Source organism: Perissodus microlepis, chromosome 2 (genome assembly GCF_051167445.1).
Source record: "Perissodus microlepis isolate ML-2025 ecotype Zambia chromosome 2, ASM5116744v1, whole genome shotgun sequence".
Classification (NCBI taxonomy): Eukaryota; Metazoa; Chordata; class Actinopteri; order Cichliformes; family Cichlidae; genus Perissodus; species Perissodus microlepis.
Window position 1 is genome coordinate 26,798,895 of NC_140462.1, and position 19,442 is coordinate 26,818,336.

Here is a 19,442-nt window from a genome sequence, read left to right on the forward strand (position 1 = left end):
CACTTCTCGCTTCCATGTTGTGACAACAGCAGCTTGTTTTAATGCTGAAACCTGCCCCTTGTAGGTGTGCACCAGGTAGGAGTCCTCTTTAAGACCTTCAGATAAGGTTAAATATTGCAGGAAATGTGCACGCTATGTCCTCTCAGACCATGTGGGACACACCCGCCCTGCCCCGAGGATCATGGGAAGGCGGTTTTAGGTCTTTCAGGGAGCAGATGAGACACAGATGATCATGAGGCGGTTTTTCCGAGCACACCGGGACGAGGACTTCAGTCAGATCCAGTATCTGACGGCCAAGTGCACCCGCCTAGCTCATGACAAAGGTAAGTCACAAAGGTCAAGACGGGTTCAGTTGACTGTTAATCTCTTATCTACATGAAAACTGCTAGTTTACAACAAAGGAAAAAAAAAAACCTCTTCTCCCTTCAGGAAGGTTATAATGTTGAGTCCACCGAGGCGTTCGGATTATGGTCAAGTAGTAGGTCAGATGAGCACCACACAATGTCTATACAGCTAACAGTTTAAATAAGATGGAAATTAATATTTAAAATGTCATCAGAACTGCAGAAAGTGCTCCCATCCTTTTCTTTAGTCAAAGTACTGCTGGCTTTATTATCATGCTTTGCTACAAGTCAAAGTCCTGCACAGAAAAAGTTGCTTAGTATAATTATGTGACTGTTGAAAATGGAAGTGCTGCTACTTACTTATGGATTCATGAGTTTTTAAAGATTGTTTTGTTTGTAAAAATAGTTAAGGTAATAAAAAAATGCCCGTCACAAATGTCCATAGTTAGACTTTACTAATAAATCTGAAAAATAAAGTAATAATAATTTGAAAAATGTCTTGAAAAAAAGAAAGAAAAACTACATGAAACATGGCAAACATGTTTCAAAATATAAATTGATTAGCTTCAGTTTAGCTTAATTTCTAAACTTAATTTAGCTTAATTTATAAAATGTATTAATTTTATTTTACACTATGATAAAGAGCAGATGCTGAATGCATATTAATACATTCTGCATTCCATGCACACCATCTCTGTAAAATGTATAGGAACAGTCTGACCTGCTGTTTCATCTATTTATATGTAAATATCTCTTTATGTGCTGTTGCATTGTGTGTGAGTGAATTGGAATCCACTTGACCCAGAGTCAAATTTCCTGAATGGAAAAACACGCTTGCCAAATAAACATCAAATTCAATTGAAGGTCACAGTGTTGTTAGAAGAACCACACATGTTTTGCGTGAAAAGAAATACTTTCATCTTTACGCTGTCAAGTAAAATGTGACGAACTAAAACACTGATCTTTAATGAAAACAGGCTTTATTGCAGGGTCGCTGCATTAGTTTGAGCCCGGTGTTCTTAATAAACACAAAACAAAGTGCATGTTTCGTGCAGCAGATTACACTTTAACAGAATCAACTTTATAGTCATTGTGCAACAGTTTCCAAGTCAATGCAGTCACAGTTACAGAGTATCTGGCTAGAGCAAAGTTTATTTACAGAAATTTCTGGTAGTTTTTTTTAACATGTAATATAACTACAGTTTGTATTATCTTTTTTTATTGCAATCTGGGTCAGTGTTGATCTACTTAAAGCCCATACTGAGTTACAATGCACATTTACCTCTGTAATAAGATGTAAGAGTAGCGAGTGGTGACAGTGGTGTTATCTACTTTTTAAATTAAATTAAATTCCATGTTTAATTAAAATTTTATTCCATGTTATAAAATTAAAAAATATTGTAACAGGCTAAATCCTACATTAGTACTGATGTTAGTACTTGAGAGCATTTCTGGTTGTGTGTTTACTGTTTTGGTATCATAAGGATTTAGAGCTGTACTGACGTAAAAACCTAACAATGTAACTAAGTATATTTACTCAAGTACTGTATTATAGAAAAATATACTATAGAAAAAAAATCAGAATGTAAGTATTATACTCTACAAAATTGTGCTACATTACAACTTTTTACTCCTTAAACATATCACACACAAAAATAAGTTCAAGCAAAACTAAAACAATCAGTGGTTAAAGTTCACATCTTAACTTTGTTTTTAAATTTCATTTATTTATATTTATTTGTTCTTTAAGAAAATGTTAATCCTGAATAAAAAATAATTTGTTGCAGCAAAAAAAATTACTGAGCAGCTACATCAATAAAACTACAACAATTCAGAGTTTACTTACTTAATGGTTTAAATATAGAACCTTTAAATAACTGAGCTAATTAAGTATAACTGACTGAATCAGTATTTTTAAGTATCAAAAGTAGTCTATGCAGTAGATTTTCTGCTTGGTAAAACTGATGTATCAGTTTTTAAGCAGAATTTAGTTATTACATTAAGTGCATTAAGTATTATAATAGACATACTGGCAACTGTTATACAATCTATAGAGAAGTTCTGATACACTGTTCATATTTTATTTTTAAAATATGATTTATTTTTTAGTTAACTTACTTTTTTGTTTTTTTTCCGCACTAATCAGTTAATGAAATGAAACCATCAGTGATTAAAGTCTTTGGAGTGATAAGTGTCTGCAGTACAAAATTGACTGTTTAACATTAAGTATTTAAGTAAAGTCAGCCACACAGTTACATCTAATGTGCTCAGTTTAACAAACTCTTCTTGGTTTTGTGGCCTCAGCGGTGTTGGACAGAGAGTTTCTGGTGTCCCGAGAGAGGGAGAGAAGGCTGCAGAATGATCTGGAAGCTGTGACCGCCCGACTCCTCAAGCAAGACCAGCTCAATATGGAACTCAGGATGAACCAGACCCAACTCATCAGCAGGATCCAGCAGCAGCAGGTGGACCGATTATGACTTATCTTTTACATGTAGACAGAACAAGGCTGTCTGCTATAAATGTTAAATTTATATATTCAACATAGATCAAATACAGGGAGTGCAGAATTATTAGGCAAGTTGTATTTTTGAGGAATAATTTTATTATTGAACAACAACCATGTTCTCAATGAACCCAAAAAACTCATTAATATCAAAGCTGAATGTTTTTGGAAGTAGTTTTTAGTTTTAGCTATTTTAGGGGGATATCTGTGTGTGCAGGTGACTATTACTGTGCATAATTATTAGGCAACTTAACAAAAAACAAATATATACCCATTTCAATTACTTATTTTTACCAGTGAAACCAATATAACATCTCCACATTCACAAATATACATTTCTGACATTCAAAAACAAAACAAAAACAAATCAGCGACCAATATAGCCACCTTTCTTTGCAAGGACACTCAAAAGCCTGCCATCCATGGATTCTGTCAGTGTTTTGATCTGTTCACCATCAACATTGCGTGCAGCAGCAACCACAGCCTCCCAGACACTGTTCAGAGAGGTGTACTGTTTTCCCTCCTTGTAAATCTCACATTTGATGATGGACCACAGGTTCTCAATGGGGTCCAGATCAGGTGAACAAGGTGGCCATGTCATTAGTTTTTCTTCTTTTATACCCTTTCTTGCCAGCCACGCTGTGGAGTACTTGGACGCGTGTGATGGAGCATTGTCCTGCATGAAAATCATGTTTTTCTTGAAGGATGCAGACTTCTTCCTGTACCACTGCTTGAAGAAGGTGTCTTCCAGAAACTGGCAGTAGGACTGGGAGTTGAGCTTGACTCCATCCTCAACCCGAAAAGGCCCCACAAGCTCATCTTTGATGATACCAGCCCAAACCAGTACTCCACCTCCACCTTGCTGGCGTCTGAGTCGGACTGGAGCTCTCTGCCCTTTACCAATCCAGCCACGGGCCCATCCATCTGGCCCATCAAGACTCACTCTCATTTCATCAGTCCAAAAAACCTTAGAAAAATCAGTCTTGAGATATTTCTTGGCCCAGTCTTGACGTTTCAGCTTGTGTGTCTTGTTCAGTGGTGGTCGTCTTTCAGCCTTTCTTACCTTGGCCATGTCTCTGAGTATTGCACACCTTGTGCTTTTGGGCACTCCAGTGATGTTGCAGCTCTGAAATATGGCCAAACTGGTGGCAAGTGGCATCTTGGCAGCTGCACGCTTGACTTTTCTCAGTTCATGGGCAGTTATTTTGCACCTTGGTTTTTCCACACGCTTCTTGCGACCCTGTTGACTATTTTGAATGAAACGCTTGATTGTTCGATGATCACGCTTCAGAAGCTTTGCAATTTTGAGACTGCTGCATCCCTTTGCAAGATATCTCACTATTTTTGACTTTTCTGAGCCTGTCAAGTCCTTCTTTTGACCCATTTTGCCAAAGGAAAGGACGTTGCCTAATAATTATGCACACCTGATATAGGGTGTTGATGTCATTAGATCACACCCCTTCTCATTACAGAGATGCACATCACCTAATATGCTTAATTGGTAGTAGGCTTTCGAGCCTATACAGCTTGGAGTAAGACAACATGCATGAAGAGGATGATGTGGACAAAATACTCATTTGCCTAATAATTCTGCACTCCCTGTAGAGTAAGTTGCTAATAATTTACTAATAAATACAACTTAAAGTTTTACCTTCACATCTTACTTGCACAAAGCTCTGAGGTATTCGCTTTCAGTTGAATCTGTAATCACTGCCACTTCCCAATAGTTCTTGTTCATTCATACGCTACTCATTTTACAGTAGAAGTGGAAATAAATTAAATTTTGCACGATGTAAGTATTTGTTGGATTGTATTTGTTACTTGGATTGAAATTTAAACTGTCACTGAGTGTTGCTGCTAAGTGACATCTGTGTATATCTATAGATTTTCTTATTGGTTGGTTTCTGTACAGAAATCTCTCTCTTTTAAATATATTGCTTCTAGTTTAAGTCTAGTTTAAATAATTTAAACTAGACTTAAACTAGTTTAAATATTCTTAAGAAGTAGTGGATAAATACAGCTTATGAAATGAATAGGAAACTTTCCATTTATCCACATAATCTGTACCTCTGACATCAACAAATCAGCTCATCTTTGCTGTCTGTTAGTTACAGTGGAATTAAGTTTACAGTAAATGTGTTTGCACATGGAAAATGCTGATGTTTTGGCATTGGTTACTTACAAACTGCATAAGTATGAGCTACAAGAAGTAAGAGTTTTGAACCACAGAGAGATTTCACTGAACTAAAGAAATCTAATGAGCATCAAAACAGCTTTCTTGTCATATTAATTTCCCTGGAACTTCTAAATTTATGGAAAAAGCAAAAGTATTTTAAAATGATTCTCTGCTGTGATCTGAGAACTGTAAGATAAACACTGCTGAAGAAACAAACTCATATCAGGCCTCTGAAGCACTAAAGTAAATACTGCTGTCGGTAAAAGCAAACTGTCCATTGCATCATAACAAAAAGTACACAGTGCTTTATTAAACTAATTGAATTTAAATAAAATAATAAAGGAGGCAAGAATTTTCCTGTGTGAAACTGTCCATGTGTTTGGACATTGTTGAGTGTGATCTTGCTTGGTAAAGCCACAGGTTCAAATCGTGAATAAGCTCACTTTAATGTTATAAAGACGCTGGACCCACGCGGCAAGAATTTTAATTACGTTAACATTTATTTAACAAAGTCAAACATTTCTGGCTTAAACAAGAAACTGCAAGACAATAAAAAAAGAACGTTGAGAGGCTCATGGGTTTTGTCAGTTATGTTGATTGTTTGATTTTAATGATCTTCGGATAGTGTGTCACTTCGACTTATGAGATAGCCTTACTGCATTTCCTTTCATAAAGGATGAGCCAGTGTGTCTTGTGGTAAAGCAGGTAATAAAGGAAGCATCAGAGCAACATTCCTTAGTATGTATATAATCTGAACCACAGAGAGATTTCACTGAACTAAAGAAATCTAATGAGCATCAAAACAGCTTTCTTGTCATATTAATTTCCCTGGAACTTCTAAAATTAGGTTAAAGTTGTTTCAGCAGCTTATCAAAGTGGTCAGAAGGATTATTTTTCATGCTTTTAGAGACACAAGTCATTTTTCAGCAGGGCACAGCTCAGCATTTATCCTGTGTCATACTTTAAGGTTGCACAGTAACAAATTATCAGCCCTCTTAGAGATGTCAGTGGTATTTATTACAGTTTTGGAGAGCTTGACTCCTTCACTTTCCCCTCAAAGACAGTATCAGGTTTGGGCTTGTCCCAAACTCTTTGACCTAAAGGTGTGTCTGATATCACTTATGCAGACTGTATTGGAGAATAGCATGTCTCCAGTGAGATTTGAAAAGGATAGGAAGTGCTGAAGTGTTCATGTGAGCACATCTGCAGTATTCTCAGTATGTCCGTGTCTTCCCCGCAGGACCTGGTGAACTTGCTTCGGCAGCGCGTGGTCCTGCTAGTGGAGGCGAGCTCCCGGGATGCAGAGCTACTGCGGCAGGTCGGCGCAGAGCTGCTTTGCCTGCAGAGCTCTGAGGTGAAGCTGGAGAGCCTGGTGGAGGAGCTGCAGGCTGAGGCCCAACACAGAACTGAGGTGGCAGAAAATCTCCAGACAGAGCTGTACGCTGAGGCCCAGCACAGAGCTACACTCACTGAGAGCCTCCACGCAGAGCTGCGCAGGTAAATCTTCAGTCTCTCCAGTATGACAAAACACTGAATCATGTTTTCTTTCTTTACTTTACACAGTACAATTTGGTTTACGTTTACTTAGAAAAACTTGCAGAGGTAAGCCGCAAAACACACAATGAGTTCATGTAATATAGGAATACATTTTTTTTAACTTTAAGTTAATACTCTGACATGCTACAAAACAGACACACATTTAGACAGTGCAGGGGTTCTGAGACATGAAAACACCTCCTGATGTTTGATGAAGACAGTAGTTTTGCATCTTTTTCACGTTGTTACATTTTCTTTGTGCCATTTTTATATTATATTAAGGTATCTTTGTATTAACTTTTAAATCTCTTTGTGGCCATTTTGCATCTTCTGTGGTAGTTTTGCATCTCTCTGTAACTGACACCAGCTAGTTCTGAAACAATTTATACGTTTTGTGTCTCTTTGTGGTCATTTTGTTGCTCTTTATAATTGTTTCAAAACTCTTTGTTGTTATTTTTAGTAGAAGTCTTGGATTACTTTTTAACTTTATTTTCTTTTTGTGGTTGTCTGGAGTCATTTTTGCCATTTTTAACATTCTAACATTTGACTTTAGATGTAAGAGGCTCAGGACCTCACGACTACTCTGGGCTTTAAAGCCGTCATTATAATGCTGTGTTCTTACTTCGTATTCTAAACCAAAAAAATGGACTAATCCACTAATTACTGTGGGTGGCACAGTGGTACAGTGGTTAGCACTGTCACCTCACAGCAAGAAGAGTTTTAAACCCCGTCTGGGACCTTTCTGTGTGCAGTTTCCATTTTTTTTTTAATTGCATAGCTCTGGAGAAACTACCTTAAAACAGCCGCCTGTCCTCTGTATTGCTGAATTGTTAATGACTTGATTAAAACCTTATCGACATTAAAACATACACAATGAACATTAACCCAGATAAGGCTGCAGACAGAAAAAGAAAAAACATTAAAACGGTTGACTTTTGATTACCATCTTGTGGAAACTGAAGCCAAGTAAAGCTGTCACGGGCTGCCCGGCACAGAGAAGAAAATTGTCTCAGACTGTTGTTTCAAGGCTGAACAAAAACATCGAGTCTGGACCCGCGACTTTAAATCAGCTGAAAAGTCCTCCGAGCAGCGGCGCGCTTCAGTCTGCTGACGTTAAATCCCTGCAGAGTGTCGGCTTAGTGTCAGAGTTTGTTATCACATTATGACTCCAGAAATACAGATGAAAGAAATTTGGGCGTTCGCAGAGAGCAAAATATTTACCCTAAAACTTTTATCAAGACCAACACATTTCCTTATCTGATCGCTACAAAGAAATGAATAAATGGACTGTGAAAAAACAAAATACATCTAAACACACTACGATAAGAGTGAGTATTTTAGTTACTTTAGTACTGTAAATTTTAAGTATGAGTGTTTATCTTACAGTACACTTTACATTGATGAAAGATCAAATAAAGATACTAAAATTAAACTGGCTACAAGCAGAGTTTAATGAGCTGACACAGGTAATTAAGACATTTTTCTAATTGTCATCAACAGTAAGACAGTGGAGCTGGAAAGGCTAGAAGAAACTAACAGGACGCTGACAGAAGAGCTGACGGATCTCCGCAGAACTTATCAGAAGGAGGTGAGAAGGAAGAGTTTAGGACTGACGTGGGTCAAAGCTCAGAGTTTACTGCATATAAATTCGAAACAAAAGGCTGAAGGTGTAATATTTGCGGTGCAAAGACTTAAAAAGTGTCTCTGAAAAGTCATGCAGAGACTGTATACAAAGGATGGACACAGCCACTGTGTTGTGAGGTCCTGTTTTGAACCATTGACTTTTTCAGGGTGGTCATCTTCATTCTTTGAAAGTAGATATCACAGGTGAGGGGGCAGTGAGGGGAAGCTGCACACTCATGACGTTAGTAACACTCAACAAGCTACTCATACCTTCCAAAACCTTCCATACTTTTAGTTCTCTTTATTGTGTAGCAGTTTACACATTTGCCACATCTCTTTGGGGTTTGCGTCAGGAGGGGAATCTGCTGTAAGAAATCTGGATACAGTACGTTTTATTGAAATCGCTGGTAAATGTGCAGGTCTATATTTTGAATGTAAAACTATTTTAAAAGTAGTCGGCACTTTCTCTCCAGCCTGAGCTCCTTTGGTAATTTGTTCCACATTTGAGCAGCTTCACCATGTTTTTGATGAGTAGTCCAGGATGAGCCAAACGGAGAGAGCTGCAGTGTTTGCACTGCGTCTGGAGATCTGATACGCGTCCTTACTGATGATTAGGATTTATGGAAAAAGCAAAAGTATTTTAAAATGATTCTCTGCTGTGATCTGAGAACTGTAAGATAAACACTGCTGAAGAAACAAACTCATATCAGGCCTCTGAAGCACTAAAGTAAATACTGCTGTCGGTAAAAGCAAACTGTCCATTGCATCATAACAAAAAGTACACAGTGCTTTATTAAACTAATTGAATTTAAATAAAATAATAAAGGAGGCAAGAATTTTCCTGTGTGAAACTGTCCATGTGTTTGGACATTGTTGAGTGTGATCTTGCTTGGTAAAGCCACAGGTTCAAATCGTGAATAAGCTCACTCTAATGTTATAAAGACGCTGGACCCACGCGGCAAGAATTTTAATTACGTTAACATTTATTTAACAAAGTCAAACATTTCTGGCTTAAACAAGAAACTGCAAGACAATAAAAAAAGAACGTTGAGAGGCTCATGGGTTTTGTCAGTTATGTTGATTGTTTGTTTTTAATGATCTTCGGATAGTGTGTCACTTCGACTTATGAGATAGCCTTACTGCATTTCCTTTCATAAAGGATGAGCCAGTGTGTCTTGTGGTAAAGCAGGTAATAAAGGAAGCATCAGAGCAACATTCCTTAGTATGTATATAATCTGACCAGCTCTTATTATGGCTGCTATGCAGATACTCACAGGTCACTTCATTCAATTAGGAAAATTCATAAGCAAAATTGACTATAAACTGCACATCGAGCAAGTAAAGTAATTTCCTTATTGAGGTAAGAGCAGTCAAGCATTTGTACCTGAAAGGTGCAGCATGCAGGCAAAACAAGGAGGGCTCAGGACCATCACATATAACATCAAAATCCTCTATTCTTGGACCCTTAAAAGAACCACCCTCTAAAACAACCTATTAGCTGTACATGATGGGAGAAATCTCAGCAGAAGCACCGGGGGAGACATCCCTTCGTCAAGGCAAATGCTGCTGGAAAAGAAAAAAAGTGTGAAATGCAAGACTTTGGCTAATGAGGAGGTTCAATAAAATCATCAGTTTAGTGATTGCAGTGCTGATTTTGTCCAGCAGATGTCAGGATCAGACACTTATTTAAACACTGCTTTGGCCTTTTTTGGGTTGAAACACAAATAAAACTGTTGATGAGTGACAGAGCTTTAATGAATTTGCAGTGAACTGGGATTATTTCTCTGTAGCCGGCTCCTCCAATCAGAAGTAATGGATTAACACTGTTTGTGCGGTCTCAGGTTACTTCAGGTCAGTGTGGCAGAGTGCCAGCTGTGAATAATGATCTGCCGATGGATTCCGAAAACCTCACGGTTCAAATTTATGTACTCTGTCCAAATTTTAAAAACTACAACCACCCAAGTGAGAGCACTAACTCAGATGTTGCTGGCATTAGGTCTGCATTGGTGTGTGTTGGTGTGTGTTGGGTCCAGGCATTAGCGGAACATTCCTCATTTATTTACACTCGGCTTCAAAGACTCACTCCCGCATTGGCGTCTGCTTCATCCAGTCCATCAAACAGCAAACAATCCAGGTCTACAATTATCTTTCCTTTGAGACATCTTCACAAGGCCAAGAGAAGAGAACAACAGACTGCAGAGTCAGTGAGAAACTTCATGAGAACAATTATTTGCAGGGGATAAGGCCTGTAAATTATTGTGAAAGGCCTGGGAGCAGAAGATTAAGTCTGACTCCACTGGACCCGCTCATCTTTCCACATGACATGTCTTCTTTTCCTGATTTATATTTACACGCCCCCATCATAATTTTCTAATTTTGTTGTCTTGGTCACATCCTGGTTTTGGGAGAAATATATTTATTTATTTATTTTGAGGTGAGGGAACTGCAGCAGGAAAATGAGGGAAGCCTGAGGAAACTTCAGGAGACGGCAGAGCAGTTCGAGTGGCTTTGTCAGCAACAGCGTTACTGGATGTCTTGTGTGAAGAGGTGAGTAGGGTTTTTTTTGTTTTGCTTTGTTTTTAAATATATCTTAGCTGTGTGTACCAAAAAACATAAAAGGATCAGATTTTAAAGTCTTTATTGTCTGCACACATGCTCAAAGTTGATGTAAACGAAACCGTGAAAACCCCTTCTTAATATAAATAATGTGCATAGAAAATACATTTGTAAATGATTATTGGAAAGGAGACTTATCTACTTGCGTTTTTATCTTGCTGGAAGTGAGTAAAGTTCTGATTTCTTATAATATACAAAGCATCTACCAGAGTTAATGCATGTCAAATGTGATTAAAATAAACAAGCAAACTATTCCAGTTGTTTAACTGACTGTCATTTACTCAGACACAATTATTTTTTATTTGTATAGAAATACTTGATTTATTCTAAACAGTGATTAAAGGTACTTTTTGCAATTACCTTCTGCAAATGTCATGAAACATTTCACCACAAGATGGCAGTGTTTTACCATAAAGTTCTAGTGTAGTTGTCCACCTAAAACACAACAAAAGTGTGATAGTAACAAGAATTCTGTAAAATGTTGCGTGAATATTGCTGTAATGGGTGTTTTTGGATTTAAATCAGATTAGACACTCAGTGCACCATCATGTGGATCAAAGTGGTATTACAAGAGAGCACAGCCCATCCTGATTTCTTGATATCACTGCAACACAATACAAAGACGTCAATAGATGTAACATCATAGCTGTTGTTGAGAGATTTGGATGAATTTAAAAAGTTTTTAAACTATTTTTTTAAGCATTAACATCTTTGATCTGTCTGTTTTTTTGTGGCAGAACTACAAAGCTACCTAAAATTCCCATGGTATGATTTGGCCTTGTTATGATGTTACTGGTAGCACTGTGTTAGTATGAGCTACACATACTCACAATAAGCAGACACAGAGGGACCTAATTTACTTTGTAGTCTGCTTTCTACCCATCTTATTTACTTTAACTCCGTCTTCACCATCTTCTCTGGGGAAAAAAACTTCAAAATTCAATTCCCAACAAGCCTCTGACTGCATCTTTGTGCTGCCATGCAGGTTGGTTTGTCACAGCTGAAAACAGCTGTCTGCACCAGCTGGAAGCAGCAGTGAGGGTGCACCACAGCACATAAGCTGCTACAAGTCGTAAAACTGAAACAACATGCTTAAAGGTGCTAAAATGTTACGGACAAGAGATCTGGAAAGAGTGTTGTAGCTTCCAAAAATGTCACAAAAACCTCTTTTTAATACTTTTATATGTCTCTTGTAATTAAAGAAAGACCAATAAGTTGAGATAGAGGTCTGACAGCTGAGTTTGCTAGAAATTAACTAAGTACTATAGTGTATGTGGGTAGGATACCACTCATCATCATGCATTTAGGTCACAGAAGTAACCATAAGTTTCTTTAAAAGTTAACTAACCAGCAATGTTTGTTCATCAGTCAGAAAGCTTTGCTAGAATCACCCGAAAGCCCTTCTAACACACTGGATGATATTTTTAAAGCATCTCCCATGTTTCGCCTTTATAACTGAAACAAGAAACATTGCAGCCTTAAGGAATCACTTAAAACCTGTTTTCGTGAGTCACTAGATCAACTTTATACAAAAAAATAGAGATTGATGATTCTTGAAGAAAGTTAAGTGCTTTCAAACATCTCCCCTCTGTGACCCAAATGTTTCCTGTTAGTGTCCCAGCCTTAGGCCCCAGAATTCCTCACATTAAACTCTCCAAAAGATGTAAATGTAAATGTGCATTTTTTTTTTCCCCTATCTTTTCACTTCAAATTGATACATTGATATATCACAAGCCCCGCTCCAGAAATTTCTAATGCAATCAGTACAGGTAGTGCACATAATTCATATTCTGGGCCCTGCTTATGCACATTGCATTAGACACATTGGCAAACTCGTATCCAAAGCAGCTAAAATTTAGAAAGCACACGGGGGTTCAACATCTTGCTTTAGGACATTTTTACATGTGGATAGGAAGGTCTGGAAATCAACCCTACAATTTATAACCCCCTCCTCCAGCCAGGCTACATGCTGCTGCTGCTTCCTTTATAGATTAATTAGCAAATATTTAGAAACTCGTGAGATTATGTACGCTGTGCTTGAAGAGTTGCTGAGTTATCATATTCTACAGGTTCAAAGACTGCCTCATGGAGGAGAGAGAAGCTCTGCTGCGACAGGTCAGCAGGTTGGAAAAGAAAGCTGAGAAACTAAAGCGTTCACACGACAGCAGTCCAACACGGAGACTTGTCTGCCCCCTTCAGGATGCCAAGAGCTGTGACAGGTAGTGATAGATGAACAGATTTAATGAGGAACTAGTTCATTATTATCTGAGTGTCTTTAACGCATTTAAACTTCCTGTCTCTTAAAGCAGTATAATATCATGGGAGGCAGACACAGTGACCAACCTGGAGTCTCAGGTGGAGAAGTCAAACATGCTGTGCGAAGAGCTCCTCGACCAGGTATCACTTTAATTTTTTCTTCCTGAATGGTTTTCTTATCGAAATTTGCTGCAGTTCCCCGAAGAAGAAATCTTCTCACGGCAGCTTAAAGGTTACTCAAAATGTCTCCACGCCTGTTTGGTCTTGTGAAATTGCTGATGACACGTGGAAACCTTGGACGTGAAACATTAGACCTTCATTACAGTGCCAATATTCATTCGAGTATGATTGCCAATCCCCAGAGGAGCTGCCGTGCTGTCAGTTCTTCCAGAAATTACAAGTGTGCTTTGGATAAACGTGTCTAACATCTCTGCTGTGGATCGTTTAAAGGGCACACTTTAAGGTACCTGTGTGGCTCTGTTACTTCTCATGTGTGGAGCACGGCAGTGATTATTTTCTGTAATAATGTTATGAGAAACTGAAGTTTCGTGGCAGCTCGAAGTTTCGAATGCTTGCTGGCTCTCTTCGCGTGTCACTGCAGCCCTCAGATGAACCTTTATTTTAAGAAATCTGGTGGTGATCTCAGGACTGAAATAGAAGACATGAAAAAAGAGAGCTAACATTCATCTGGATGCGACTGCCAGTCCCTGAAGGAATTGTCAGATATCCAGGAGACTCACAGAACCACAGTCTAATAATTGTTTTTTTCTTTTTTACTTTTTATGGTTGCGTAGTCTTCAAGTATTCAGTGAGTAACCGCTGCGCGTTCCCCAAATAACCAAGATTACATACATACAGTTCTAGTGCCCTCTTCATGAAGAAACTGTGACAGTTGGCATAATATGTGCATGTAAATGTGTGCTTGTATTGTCACTTTTACCGACCTTTCTAATCTAATAATACACTGTAGCTCGGCGCATTTCAACCCAAACCACCACCCTTCCTTGAATCCTTGTATTGGGACCCTTGTGGGGGCACTCAGATGTACTGCCTCCTAGGTCAACAATCTCTGCTTAAACACTTCTGTATGTAACTACAGAAAAAGGTCCAATTTAATCATATACATGGAGTTCTTGTTGGCTGCTAAACATAAAAGTAGGCTGTTTGAACAATCGGCTCGTGCTGTGCTTTCTTTGGGACACCTGAAACATCGGCTGTTTCCTTTGGCCTTAGAATTCACGAACCAGTCTGTAGTTTCCCCCTTTTCCCCCCCTCCAATGTCACCTCTATCTCTACAGCCATCTTTTCAGTGTTTCGAAATATTTGGATCAAAAACAAGAGCAGACTCGTGTTGAAATATTAGAAATCCAAACCATATTCATCTGGTCACAGCTGCCAGTCCGCTGTGGGCTTATTGCGGTGCCAGAGAGTTTTCCAAAAGACTCTGAACATTCATGTGCACTGAAGTATCATCAGTGTTTTTAAACATGGACACACGAGTCTGTACAGCAGACTGCATGCATATAGGAGGACTAAATAAGCCAAAAAACAGAACATTGAAAAAATAACAGTCTGGGTAAAAACTGGATTTATAAATATCCACTCAGCACATAAAGTGGAACCATTCAAAGTTTTAGAAAGTCACCCTGCAGGACTGCTTCCAATAATAACTGATGACAGTCGTTGACTTTTTAGGTCTTTGGAGAATCCAATAGTGAAACACATCTGAAAAAGTTGGGGTAGCATAACCAATGTAACAGATGAAAACAGATAGAAATAAATGAGTTAGGATTATAGGCTGTATCTAAAAGATGGCGTAGGCACAGTGACCTCACCCACTGACTTCTGGATTTTTCCATTTTGAACCATCAGCTTTAGTGTTTTTGGTCACTGCCATGTTGTTTTTGTTTAAATGATGTTGTTGAACCATCTAAGCTATCTCCTTGTAACTTGCTCTTAAGATGGGAACCAGGTGTGCAACCACTTGCAATCAGTTATTATCGTCAAACCGACTTTGAATGTAAATAGTTGGCAGCAGACTGTCTCACTGGTGTTTTATCACTGTCTTAACACACCAGAGTCCAGTAAGACCTCATAGATTTTGAAACAGAAATTCCTCCACAAATAGTGACATAGTTGATGCAGAGCGGCGATTTAACTGCAACACGGCACAGGTGCTTGGTACCCTTGTATTTATACAGGAATATAACCACAATACAACCAGTTGGTAACCAGTTTGGTCGAATATTGCAGACAAGTTGCATTCATTGACACAAACTCACTCAAACCTTCACCAGTCTGTCTCAGAGTGATTGTAGTCAGTCTGAGACAGACTGCAATTGCCTCCCACCAGGCAACCCGTGCAGTCGCCTTGCTATCGACAATAGTCACCTAGAGTCTGAAGATGATGTATTTCAACCTCTGGGCGATCAGTTATTTGCCACATCTGCTTGAAAACTGGTCACAAAATGTGAAAAAATCCAATGCAATCACCAAACCAGTTGTTGGAAGGGAGTTCTTCTTTCCCACTACCTAATTTTTATGCACTGAAAGTTGCAGCTTAGTTTATGACATGTTCATTGCATATTGGATTTAATCAAAGTACCAGTTAAGATTGTGTTAGTAGTTTTTAATTCTTTGTATAACTGGGGCTTTTATTATTTTATTTATACACATCCATAGTATGCTACACTCAGAACTGGGTACACACAGTTTTCTGTTGTTGTTGCTGTGATGGCATTGATAGGGGCATCACATTTGCTGAATTTTCTGAAATGTCTTTGATGCAAATCGCTGAAAAGCTGAATTGAAAGAGGAAACTTGTTCAGGAGGATTCATATGTCTGACATGTTGTGTTTGTTAAAGTTTAACATTTTGAGCTTAAGCTTAAGCTTAATTTTAAGCTTAATGGGTTTATTTTCAAGGGTTAGTTGAAAGAATTGATGCCTCTTTCTATTAAATATGAAGCTGGAGCGAGCAACTAGTTAGCTTAGCTTAGCATTCAGAACCGAAATACAAGGAAACAGTCTAGTTTTGTGCGCAGGTAGCATAATCTACCACTGGCTTTTAAGCTTACTTATTATTGTGTTTTATATTGGTTGTTTAATCTATAAAATAAACAGTGTGAAAATAACAAATATGTCATTACTGGGACGTTTTCCATCACTCAGCAGATTCACCAGTGAGTCACTGCTCCAAGCCAAGAAAAGTCCTCCGCTTAATACCCATAAACCAGAACGTTATGTTTTTCCAGTTTAGTTTTTCCAGTCTTTATGCTAAGCTAAACTAACCATATTTCTCCTGAGTGTATTCATTTGAAGAGCAGTGTGCAGATAGTAGCAGCCTTGGGATTGTTTGAAAGGATTCTGTAAGAGTGACCAGTGCAATGTTTTAAAATCTTTGGATAAAAGAAGAATGCACAACTCAAGAGCAAAACAGACATTCAAAACAGCGATAGTCATGCGAGGATGGCTTCCAGTCCCCTGTGGACTTGCAGAACAGCCAGAGCATTCATATAACTGATACTTCATGGGTACCAGAGTCTAATCAGTGTTTTATTTTTCTGTCTGCAGCAGGCTTTAAAAAGTTAGAGGGCTTTGAGGAACTTGAGGTTTCAAAGCCATTTTGCAATCAAATAGGAACCCCACGATGTCTCACAAAGAAGTCCTTCAGGAAGAGCTCACAAATCCTGACAAGACCTCAAACACTTCATCCTCCTGCAGGATTTTTATAGTGGAAGGTGTCTGCCTGGCCACTTTGGGGATTTTTCAAAGCCCTCACATCTTCAGAATGACAAGTTCAGTGTTTTAAAAAATGGGGATAAGAGGAAGCCTGACAGACAGAACATAAGGCTAATAATCGTGTGCGGATGGCTGCCAGTCCCCCAGATGAGCTGCCAGGCTACCAGAGACTTCAGAGGTGGCTGATATTTTTTGGGCTCCGGATTCACATCAGACCTTTTCACTGTCTGTCTGTCTGTCGGCTGCACATGGCTTCCTCCCAAGCCATTCGAGTCCTTTTCCAAAGCAGCAAAGAGATGACTAATAATGACTGGAGGGAGGTGATTGCCAATAGCCTCTGTGCTTCATTCCCCTCACCTCTCACAGACTCTGCAGTGCATTTCTTGGGATAATTATTCTGATTGAGTGCAGATGATGCAGAGTGGGGTTTTTTTGCAGTCCCTGCTGAGCTGAGAGAGGGGAGAAATTTAGCTGGAGGAGCAGGGAGCACCGGAGTCAGAGAGGAAACAGCCATGAAAAAACACATTACCACCTCTGACATGATTTATACAAATGGGAGATTCGCATTGTGTAGACATAAGTATTGTTAGATGACAGAGAGAGAAAAGGAGGACGCTTACTGTTCATTGGGCTGACATCTGCAGAGATAGAGAGATGTGCTATTTCAGACAGAGTGGTGCTGCTGAAGTACAGGTGAATAAAAAAGTCTCAAATTTTTGGCTAAATATCAGTGTGAATCTTCTTCTAGTGTTTAGATTAAGTAACTTATTGAAAGACCAATAAGTCTTACTCTGGTTCTCTGGGTAGTTTTGGAAATATAGGAGAAGATACTCTGCCTTTAAAAAAAAAGAAACCCTTTTAAATCAGAGTATGGCATCAACTCAGTTAAAATTCTGGGATATTGATCTGTTCAGTTGAATAACAGAGAGGATTGTTAATTAAATTCTGGTTCTTTTGTGTTAATTACAACAGGTCCACTAGATGTGGAACAACGAGACAACCCCAAAACAGGAATGGTTTTACAGGTGGAGGCCACCGACCATTTTTTCCGATTGCTCAGTATCAATACGTCAATACATGCCATTGCAAGGTTTGCTGTGTCTCCCAGCACAGTCTCAAGATCACAGAATATACCTGATACCATGTAGTCTGATTGGCATTTGCCACAGGATTCCATAATTGGCAGGTCCACCACTAGTGCCCTGTGCTTTTCACAAATGAGGGCAGCTTCACCTTGAAGACATGTGACAGATTTGAAAGGACCTGGAGAAGCTGTGGAGAACGTTATGCTGCCTGTATCACCGTTCAGGGAGGGACCACGGAGGGATGCACTGACCTCTACAGACTCAGCAATGGCATCCTGACTGCCATTAAATATTGGGGTGAAATCCTTGGCCCCACTATCAGACCATACACTGGTGCAGTGGGCCCTGGGCTTCCTCCCGATGTATGACAAAGCCCGACCTCATGAGGCAAAACTTTACAAGCAGATCCTGGAAGATGAAGGAATTGATACCACTGACCCCCATGCACATCTGACCTAAATCTAATAGAATGCCTCTGGGACATTATGCTTGTCCATCTGACGCACCAGATTGCACCTCAGACTATCAGGAGCTCAGTGATGCCCTGTCTAGATCTGGGAGGAGATCCCCTAGGACACCATAGGAACAAGTGCTGAGTGCCATTTTGAGTTTTGAATTAAATTACAAAGCGAACTAACCTGTTATATGTAAAATTGCGTGTTTTGGAAAGCTGCAGAGAGCTTGCACTTTTTGGTATAATATATTCTTCTTGCAAGTAGATTTGCTTTTTACAATCGGTGTGGAGAATACACAGAGTTACGACAGTCACATTAACAGGAAAATATAGCTGGTTAAAACAGAAATATCCCTCAATCTCACTTTTAGCATTCATTTCCAGCCATCCTTTGACCTGTACTTACTTTCTTTGAGGTTTGTTCTCACTCTCAATTCCCTTCTTGTGCACTCTTATGTTTATTGTCTTTGGTCATCTTCACTTACATTTTATTTTTCTGCCCTCAGGCAGGGAGCCCTATCAACGGATACCAAAAACCTCCATGAGGACAGAAGCCTGGATGTCTTTGCTTTCTTTTCTCACCTTCTGCAAGCCAGGAGATGCAATGTTTTATGTGTTTGTGGTTAGCTTACCTTCCAGTCATTGTTTTGAAAAACCAAACACCCTTGGAAAAACACACCCGTGAAACCACACACGCATTGTTTTGTTTCCACCATTGTTCATCGTGATATATGACCGAATTAAAATACAATGTGCTCCTGTCCCACTTTTGGTGTCACACATGCACATCACATGTACCTCGACTCTGTCTCGTCACATTTTTCAGTAATTGTCCATTGTTCAAACCTTGTAATCAACACCACTAACAAGAGCACAAGCACCTGCAAATGTTCTCTTTTGTTGTTTTGCCAATGAAACGTTGCAGGACAACCAGCAGCTGGTGTGCAGAGGAAGCAACAAATGTTCTTTCAACCAAAAGGAAGCAATACTGATTATCCCCCCACTGGTACAGCTTGACTCTGATGAGCAGATCGCTTCATTCATCAGTTTGCATGTGGCTCAGATTAAACACAGTGACTCACATGCTTTATCATATGTGAACCATATGA

General features: G+C 39.0%; 1 protein-coding gene across 1 annotated transcript; it reads left to right on the forward strand.

Annotated features, from left to right (window-relative positions):
- Positions 1 to 167: 167 nt before the first annotated feature.
- LOC146392829 (uncharacterized) lies at positions 168 to 19,209 on the forward strand. The gene is made up of 8 exons (XM_084953942.1): positions 168 to 323; positions 2,649 to 2,806; positions 6,264 to 6,520; positions 8,060 to 8,147; positions 10,617 to 10,729; positions 12,868 to 13,017; positions 13,105 to 13,195; positions 18,840 to 19,209. Exons 1-8 carry the CDS (start codon positions 227 to 229, stop codon positions 18,876 to 18,878), a joined length of 993 nt encoding a protein of 330 aa, XP_084810068.1. The 5' UTR covers positions 168 to 226; the 3' UTR covers positions 18,879 to 19,209.
- Positions 19,210 to 19,442: the final 233 nt, after the last annotated feature.